At 37.7% G+C, this 9,773-nt stretch overlaps 1 protein-coding gene across 1 annotated transcript; it reads left to right on the top strand.

The window, feature by feature from the left end:
- Positions 1-2,424: 2,424 nt before the first annotated feature.
- Positions 2,425-9,773, top strand: dpm1 (dolichyl-phosphate mannosyltransferase subunit 1, catalytic). Its single transcript, XM_088937220.1, has 9 exons — positions 2,425-2,585; positions 3,328-3,427; positions 4,147-4,180; positions 4,385-4,461; positions 4,828-4,853; positions 5,393-5,488; positions 6,405-6,473; positions 7,296-7,410; positions 7,890-9,773. The coding sequence occupies exons 1-9, from the start codon at positions 2,455-2,457 to the stop codon at positions 7,992-7,994; spliced, it is 753 nt and encodes a 250-aa protein (XP_088793346.1). The 5' UTR covers positions 2,425-2,454; the 3' UTR covers positions 7,995-9,773.

Raw genomic sequence — 9,773 nt, 5'->3', positions numbered from 1 at the left:
TGTCTACAGAACAAATAAACCACACATTTACTATGATACACATTTAACTGCTCAGTTATGAATACATCAGATACTGTAGTTCAAATAATTTCTGCTGGAATGTTTGATTTTTAAACTCTCCACATGAAAATTAAAGTATAAAAGTCCCATTCAGGCTATGAGGTACAGGCTTTTCTCATAAAATGGAGTAACATAGACAGCAGGTCCCCAAGACATCATTTTACCACATTATTACATTGTTTTTTCACCTTTCCAGTACACTTTGTAAAGTATACAAGAAGTGCAACACAGTAATTCTAAAAATCAGCGCTTTTGTCTTTCCTTACACATCGTATATCTTTCAGCTTTAGCAATTTAGATTTTTTGCAGCTCAGCAAAACAAAGGAACATACATTCTAAAACCAGATAAAATGACAGGCAAGTGAAAGCTAATAGTAATAAGAGTTGAGCTCAAAAACAACTTTCACAAGAGCTAGCTCAACAGAGAAAATGATTTGAACAATTCTTATGTATACATACAATATACACCATTTTGATATACAAAAGAGGATTTGGGATACTGTAAAACCTTTTAACTGTTTGTCAGCAAGTTATATTACTCACTGGGTTTACACAGTTACCTAGTTTTTAGTCAAACGCAAAGAAAATTAAAAAAACATATTAATCACATTTGCAAAGTTCAGTCACATTATCTAATAATTAAACCAAAATAATACTAGATTAATCTTTGTTTTAAATGTTGAAACATTTGTTTCCCTAAGTGATCAAATAACTTTCTAGACGTGTTACATTACTTTTCAACAGCTATGTAAACTATGCGCTGTTTATGTGTCAACTTACATTTTAACAAAAAGAATGTATCAAGTTATTTTGCAAAAGCAGGACACAGGCTGTAGTGTTACAATATTTTAAGTTTGTACATGTTAACGAAACACAAATGTTTAAAAACGATACAGCAAACATCAGCCTAAAATGTTACACACTTCGTCCATTGCGGTTTACCTATAACGAGATTAGGGAGATGCTCCGATGATTGTCGGAAATACCCGATTCTCGCTCGGCGTTCCGTCCGTGTGATCGTTCACTGTTCTCAGCACTGTCCGGTGCCGCTCAGCCACCCTTTTTATTCACTTGCCACTTGCCTTTCAGAGCTCCCTAGTGAAGTCGCAGCCAATCAGAGTGCGGCTTTACGTTTACATTAACTGCAGTTGCTAAGGCCCCCCTTCCAACCTCAATCCAGGGGGAGGCAGAACCTTCTAGACGGAGCTGGGAGTTGCTAGTTGGGAGTCAGAGCGGCTTACCGATTTACCGACTCTCGTACCCAAGATTGCCTCACTGGGGTCGAGGTGTTCACTCGACTGGCGCTAGATCCGCTGTAGTACTAGCATTGTAATATTAACAGCTGTTCTTGTCCAAGAGGTGACTTGTTGTATAGGAGGTTAATAAAAGTATTATTATAAAGCCGGAGGCAAAAAACAGAAACTGCAGAAATATGAATTAGGGTAGCACGGGGCATGAATAAGTGGATTTAAGCATAAGTAGAAGTAGCAAATGAAATGCAAACAAAGTAGCAAATGAAATGAAAACAATAAATATTTAGATACTTAGATGAAACTCACAACTGGCCAAATACCTGGATGTTTGATGTTGACAAGTGCAGAGTATTATAAGCCAGTAGCAAAAACATAAATTATGCAGTATGTGCAAAAACGACAAAACACCGGGTTTGAAGAGGCTGCTAATGAAAAACACATTATTTACGCTGACACATTCCTTACAGCTTCTTGACAGTGGAAAGAGGCAATAAAAATGCAAACACATTTTTCGTCTTTAATGTTTAAAGCGCGGAATTTAAATGGAGACGTCAAAATTGTGCAATGCACTACCAAGACCTTATTTAGAATATTGTGCATAGTTTTGACACAAAACGCTACAAAACGCTTTGCAATCGTGGAATTAGTCCATCTAAGAGCGGGAAGGGACATTCTGGGATTTGGAATATACTGTACAACACTGAAAGGCTAAAAGCACTGATTTTGTTTTTTGTCAGAAAAAACTACCCTGAGGGCCTGATCCGAGTATTCAAAATCCTTCAAGGCTGAGTGGCCTTCTGTCGTTTCTTATCCCTAGAAATTCATTTTCTTAACAATTTATTCAGTTTGTATATCAGCATTTTAAATTTTAATAACCTGCAAAAACTCTTTTGTCCAAAAAATCCTTTCTTGAGTATTAAAAAATCTATGGATTGTAGATATTTTAAATATTCAACGAATTATTAATGGTATGACTTATTTATGTATTCATTCATTATATTCCAAAAACAAGGAATAAATGATCGTACTGAGTAGCCTTTTTATCTGCACATCTCGGAACCTGGTAATGTGTTCTTCTACTTATGGGTGAATCGGGGGCATATTTTATTGTGACACTTACTTCCGGTTCTGCACTTCCAACATGGCAAGTAGGAGAAGCTCGGAGAAAAGCCGTACCGGGACAGATAAATATTCAGTATTACTGCCCACTTACAATGAAAGGGAGAACTTACCATTAATTGTGTGGCTTTTAGTGAAATACTTCGGAGAAAGGCAAGTACTTATAACTGAAATGTCTTCTATGTGTTTGTTGAAGATTAACTGTCACTGATGAGCTGTCATTATCTCTGTCAGTGTAAATAAGCAGAAATACTGTGCTAACGTGACAATCGGTACTTTTTATGTACCTTGTACTTTCTGCTAAAAAATATGCGAGACACTGAAAAAGAAAGGTGTATCGTTGCCCATTCATAACGTGTCTTGAGTTCGCAGTGGGTTTTCCAGTGTTCCTATATAAATTATTCATTGACTGGTGTTATTAATTTGAACATTTTTTGTGGAATGCAGCAGATCATTTATATTAAATTAGGTTCTTGTTCTCGGAGTATTGTCAATGGCCGTTTATGTGTCTCCGGTACGCACATTTGCGGTTAGAGCTTGAGCATTGTCTTCATTTTCCGAGCAAATCTTCTAGAGAAAATATGTATTACTGCCATTAAATATGCGTTCTCTGCAAAAGCCCCCGCTCTGGAGAGAGAGAGTTAAAACGGTGGATATCTCTTGACTAACTTGCGAATTTATATCACAGACCTCTTGGGGTAGACGTCCTCCACTTCAAGAATAGGTCCCAATTTAAGTTCTAAATCAAAACGGCCAATAGCATGCAGAAGACAAATAAATGTGTTCCTTTCGTGGCTTATGTAATGCTTGGAATAATGCAGCACTGACCAAGCTTAAAAAGCCTGAAACATTTTGCCTAATGTCTGTTAAGGATTCTATTCTTTTTTTATTACAGTGAGTGCAACTATGAGATCATTATAATTGATGATGGAAGTCCTGATGGGACACTGGAGATGGCAGAACAGTTGCAGAAGATATATGGTTCAGATAAAATAGTAAGTAGAGCTGTGGTAGACATGGTTCATGGGTGAAGTTTTTGTGCTGTGTCTTGTATTGTTCTGTTTGTCTTTGGTTAATGTTGTAATGGAATATAAAGTCACCTTACAATCAACTGTCATAAAATATGGAGCATAATTAATTAATTACAGTGTAATTAGAACATGGAGCACAGAGATACAAAAGTGGTTCTCTTGTTATCTTAGGAGATAAATTTGTCAGCTGCTACTGTAGGAAGAACTTAATTCAGATGGACTTCCTAGGAGGAGTTTAAAATCTCCTTTCACTATTATTAGTTGAAATTGTGCAATCAGGTGAAAAATACTGTCTGAATTTGAAAAAGTCATCTTGTTTAAAACTGTGGCTGTTTGGCAAGTGCAACTCAAGCTCTTTGATCGTGGGTTCAAGCCTGTTTCATGTCATTGCTGAGAGTAGAGTTAGATTAGTCTGCCAGGGCACTCAGTGATACAGTAGACTGCAGGGTTTGTGGCTACAAGCCAAGAAAAACCCATCACTGATTATACCACAAAATTGTGTGGGTATGACAAAACAACTGGCAATTATACATTTATAACTAAGTGTGCTTATGAGAAGAATATCTTTCTTCTCTGGCAGGTGAATCAGTCATATTGCACAAGCTTATAATTAATCAATGAAATGCTCATGGAGTTTCTCCAGTCTTGCAATCTCTGAATTTCTTTTTGTTTGGTCTTGACAGCTTCTTCGACCTAGAGCAAAGAAACTGGGATTAGGTAAGGCATTCTCATGCTGGTGGCTGGTGATAATAGTTTATAGACTGCTGTGAAGAGAGAGAGTCTTCTCCTAAGGATCAATGTATTACATTCATTCCAAACATTTGTGATGCAGAAAGTTTGTTGTTGGTAATGAAGAATTTAAAAGGATAATGTTCACTTTGCATTCATTGATTGTAACATGGTATTTGACTTTTTCTGCAGGGACAGCTTACATTCATGGAATTCAGCACGCTACTGGGAATTACATCATAATTATGGATGCTGATCTCTCCCACCATGTAAGTTGTTGTCTGTAAGAGAAGCTTTTAAGCTCAGTTAGTTTTCAGTTAAAAAGAATGTAGATCCTTTTACCTGATGATTTCATATGTTTTTTGCATACAATTTAAAAAAAACATAGATTCTAATACTGATATAGCAGTTGAAGTGGACAATTCCATGAAAGTAACCCATTCACATCTAAAGTTGTTTCTTCTCTGTTAGGTCATATAATTGTAATGAAGAAGTTCAGTCAGTTTAATGATAACAGAATGGCGTAAAGGCGTATGTTGTGGGCTGAAGTTGAACTGAAAACCAAAATCACTGCATATACTGTAACAACAATATTTTGTAAATTTATTTTTATTTTTGTTTCTTCCTTCACTCAGCCAAAATTCATTCCAGAATTTATACGGTAAGTTATGACTGGTTTGTCGTTCATACAACTGTTTTCTGTTATCATAATATATGACGAAGAGCTTTAGAAATTTACAAAATCATCTTTTAGTCCTGTGTAATTACTAACAAGCGACTGACCTGTTTGAGTATAATAATAGAATGTTCCCTTAATCACTCAGGGGTAATGCTCCTCTCCGCATGTCAAAGGTCAAAACGTCCTGCATCATCCTGGGATTGGAGTCACACAGTGATTATCTACTTTTCCCCATTTTCCCTTGTTCTTCTGAGCATGCTCAGAAGTAGTTGTGTAGACTTACAGTTCAGGTCACCTGCAGCTAAATAACAGAATGAAAACAGGATCAGCCCTATGGGTCTTGCTCAGCACCTCTGCCAGTTTAAGCCACAGTTTCATGGTTGTTTTCAGTCTAATGGCAGACCTCTGCTCGGTTGTTTGACTTGTTTATTATTGGGTGTCCTTGAATTGTAAGAAGCGGTTAGAAAATGGTTGAATGAAGAGGAAGGCGTTTTTAACACCTGTATCTATTGCTGTTTTAGAAAGCAGAAAGAGGGAAATTACGATCTTGTTTCTGGGACTCGCTACAAAGGAGATGGAGGGGTGTACGGTTGGGATCTCCGAAGAAAGCTCATCAGGTAGCTGAAAATGTCTGAAAAATCTTCTGGATTAACTCATTATTGGTTTAGTGAGGAAGCAAATCTGGCATGAGATGCCAGTGGTAACCAGGTGGCATTTTCATCCAGAGAAGATGAGTTGGCACGTTGTATGATCTACACAAGTGCGAATGTTACATTTGCAGACAAAGTATGTGCTTTAGTCTTTAATCTACTTGATGTTGTGTGTAAGTGTTGTAAGTGGACAAACATCATTGCAAAGTGGTATGATACGAATACTGGCATAAAAAATGATGGTATGGCATAAAAAGTTCAATGTAAATTATCTTTATGCTGCCACTCTCCACGAACTGAGGGGTTTAAAACACGTATTGCAGAAGAAGAAAATGCCTGTTTCACTTACACACCAGAAGAGTTTGCACAAATCACCCTTAATAAAGGACTGATAAGTCACGTACCACAAAGTAACATAATGTTTGTGACGTGAAATTACCTGGTCTGGTTCTGTGAGGGGGCTGGCAAGATCAGTGCATCATTCTCAAGCCCTGTAAGTTTACTTACTGATTTGACTAGCTTCAGTCTGGTGTGTGTTTTTGGTCATTAACCCTTGAAAAGCCTTCACCACTAAGCCACAAGAGCATGACTAATTCTTGGTTTCGGCTTTGGTTTGCGAGGAAAAAAAGAAAAGCTTGATTCTTTAATCATGCTATTGGATATTCTGCTAAAATATTACCCCTTTTTGATATGTTTACACATTTTTTAACGTGTTAAACAAGGAATACGTTTTTTGTGACATCCAAGCAAAAGAATGAACAGTATCAAAACAACATTTACTGAAACAAGTCGTATTAGGAATTAAAAATAATTTAAAGGGCATTTTAGAATTTCAGCTACTCCTTATGGCAACCTAAGTTCTGGCCTCCTCTTCCTTTTGCAGTCGTGGAGCAAACTTTGTTACGCAGGTCCTGTTGAGGCCTGGGGCGTCAGACTTAACAGGCAGCTTCAGGTGAGTGTGGCATTTGTGAGTCTGCTGTGGTCGCGTTAGCAGGGTAAAGGACAGTATTTGAGTTCAAAGTGAAAGTGGAATTCTGATCACTGAATAAACATAGTGTACTATAGTAGTTCAGGTGGATAGCTGCGTCAGCATGCGTAGGCTTCAGGTGAAGAAGGCTCCACGGCTGAAACGTTATGTTCTCTTTCTTCTTTTTTTCAGCATGGAATAAACCTATTACTTGTTCCTATAGTGTACTATAAGTATGTTACTGTGGTAGCAACACAATTGTTAATAATAATGTTATTGTCTAGACTGTGTCAATGACTTGAAACACCCAGTTGTGTGGTGGTTAGTACTGCTGTTTCACTAGTTTCATTCTAGCCCAGGGCATCTGTGTGGGGCTGCTTGTTCACTGACCTCTCACCGAACAGATTTGATTGTCTTTCTAAATTGTCCCTTTTCCCATGGCTCTGCAGTAGACTGGCAACCTCTTTGAGGTTGTTTCAGTTCCACCCTGTGCTCTAAGCTTCATGGTAGGTCCGAGCATTTCTTGAGTCTTGGAAACCACTTTCATGCGATGTACAATGGCTGACCCTGTGCTCTGACCCCAAGCTTCTCTCCCTGACTGTGTGTCTCATGGAGAGCAAGCTGGGGTATGTGAAAGGACAAATTCCTAATGCAAGAAATTGTATATGGCCAATAAAGTGATCTTATCTTATCTAAATCTTTGGGTCTTCAGTTATCTTCCTTCCTGTTAATGTATGACCACATTCCTGTTTATTTTGTTGTTGGTGCTGTTAAACGTTTTAAAATGGCTTTGCCTATCCATTCCAGGTTGTATAAGAAGGAGGTCCTAGAGAGGCTGGTGGAGAAGTGTGTCTCGAAGGGCTATGTATTTCAGATGGAGATGATTGTCAGAGCCCGACAACTGGGATACACTATTGGAGAGGTAGGGCATTCATCGCTGGCCTGCAGACACTCTGTAAAATCAGACCCCAGCTTTCATGGCTTTTTTTCATTTGTCGTTATCCTGGCCAGATTGAGCAGTGGTGCTGCTCCTGACACAGGATTTCTTTGAATTTCAAGTTTCATTGAATTAAGAAGTTAAACCGATAGGAGTTTTTTACTAGCAGTTATTTCCAGGTGCTATACAGCCCTCAAGTATAAGAGAGTGGTGTAACTCTCCCTGGAAATAAATCAAATAAAATTCAAAGAGCCATTTTCCCTAAAAGCAACTAAACTCTTCTGGCAGAGTGATGTATCTTTGTATTTTACGTTGTCCCTTCTTCTCAGTTCAGTTATTAAAATTTTGGTTCTGTAAACATGTGATGAAGATACGCCCCCTTATTTTTACACTGATTGTACTGTAACACTTTGATTTTCTGTTACATTCGATTTGACATGCGACCTGTTTTTTTTTTTTAATAGGTTCCAATTTCATTTGTGGATCGTGTTTACGGTGAATCCAAACTCGGAGGAAACGAAATTGTCTCCTTTCTAAAAGGGCTGTTAACACTGTTTGCCACCACTTAAGGTTCAGTTCCATTTCTGTTGTAACCTCTAAGAATGTTGAAGAAATCTTAAAGTTCTGTGTTGAAGAAGACTATTGTTCTTATGTACAGTATATTAATCCCATATAGCAATCCCATTATGTGAAGGAGTTACAAATTAATTTGTTCAGCATTAGCTGAAGAACTGTACTGAACCAAATGGGATTTGCACAGGAGCTGAAATGCAGTTGGTTTTAGTTACATGTTCCCCTGTTGAATTGCATAAAGCTGCACCTTTCCAAAATAGATGGCTAAGCTCCTGATTTCCTATAACTAATATTTGTTTGTCAAACTTGATGTAGGGATTTAACTTCTTTGAATTTCACAAATGAGTATATGGGCAGTTACAAATTGTTATGCTGGGTTATGTAGGTGAAGTGATTCCGCATTATGATGCAGCAAACTATTGCCTAATGCATAAGATGAACCATAAGATAAAACCTAATTTCATAGTACGACAAAGGTATTTTTGAAACCTGTTTGTTATTAATTCTAATTGTTGGGTACTGATTATTGTGCAATAAATACATAATCACATGCTGAAAACAATACAGAAGATATCTGTTTTCCTCTTTCGGCAGAACAATTAGAAATTAGTAGCCAGTGGTTTATCCAGTAAGAATCTGAATGTTAATATGTTACAGAATAATTAACTGGTCATTTGCAGGTGCCCTTCTCTTTGTCTGTTTCACTTTCTTGTTTTGTCTGCCTTTCTTACATCCAATTGCAGCATAATGGAAAACTCTTGATTATCATTGTCCTTGCTTTCACTCCATTCCTTTAAAGAACATTCCAGCGATGATGCAGGTAATGCAGAGGGAAAAAAAAGGTCATAATTAACAGCTTAACTAGTTAGCTTTGCACTAATAAAAAAGCAGTTGTGCATTTGCCTGCATTTTGCCAGGCCGGTTTATTTTCAGATGTGTTCTGCTAATTTATTTATAATACTGTGACATGATGATCTGTAGATAGCTTTCTATCAGACTGATGAGAATGAGAGACGTCTCTTGTGTAGGCCATGTTCCAGAAACTGCAGTTTCTTTGACTGTTGATACCACATTGCATAGGAAAAGCAGGATATGAAATGGGAGATAGGATACAGTAGAGATAGGATAAATCTGCTGGGTTTCGTTCCCACTAATCAATGTAATCGCAATATTTTCATAAATAAGCATATTTGTAGATATTTTTACTTTGATATCATAGAAAATTGTATCGAGTCATAATATAGTACCTACTGTACAGAAGTTTCTGACACTGTAGAGAAATAGTACATTAGCAGTTAATTTGGTAGAGTGCCAGAGGACACTGTGGCCCAGCAGGGGTGATACTGTTTGACACCCCTGGTCTGAAAGGTAATTGATTACAGCTTTGAACGGATAATGGCTGGAAAGACGTATAACAAAAGTGCAGGGCTTTGCCAGTTGCCATTGCGTCACAGGTCAGGTTCATGGAGAGCCCGCACATGTTGTAGGAGCAGTCTTTACTATCCCCCATAGAACAGCTGCATCTTTACTTGGTTAACAAGCAAAGCAAATTCCTTCCGGTGCTGTTAGTCAATGCTCAGAAAAAGCTCGTTATGTTGGTGCACACCTGGTTAACATTTCAAAGACCAGCTGTTTTCTTTTTATTCTGCGGAATATGGCCACTAGTAAACTTTGAAAACCCTAGAAAGGAAGTGGAAGCGAATGTTCCTCCCTCCCACAAATCAAGTGTATTTTTTTCCTCAAGCTTGTAAAAACAATAAATATTTTTCATATGA

This window comes from Atractosteus spatula, chromosome 19 (assembly GCF_055471065.1).
Source record: "Atractosteus spatula isolate fAtrSpa1 chromosome 19, fAtrSpa1.hap1, whole genome shotgun sequence".
NCBI classification, from domain to species: Eukaryota; Metazoa; Chordata; class Actinopteri; order Semionotiformes; family Lepisosteidae; genus Atractosteus; species Atractosteus spatula.
This window is presented reverse-complemented; position numbering and strand designations above follow the sequence as displayed.

Coding starts and splice junctions, on each gene's coding strand:
- dpm1 (XM_088937220.1), top strand. CDS start 2,455: ATGGCAAGTAGGAGAAGCTCGGAGAAAAGCCGTACCGGGACAGATAAA. Junction 3,428..4,146: donor TATATGGTTCAGATAAAATA/GTAAGTAGAGCT, acceptor TGGTCTTGACAG/CTTCTTCGACCTAGAGCAAA. Junction 4,854..5,392: donor TTCATTCCAGAATTTATACG/GTAAGTTATGAC, acceptor TTGCTGTTTTAG/AAAGCAGAAAGAGGGAAATT.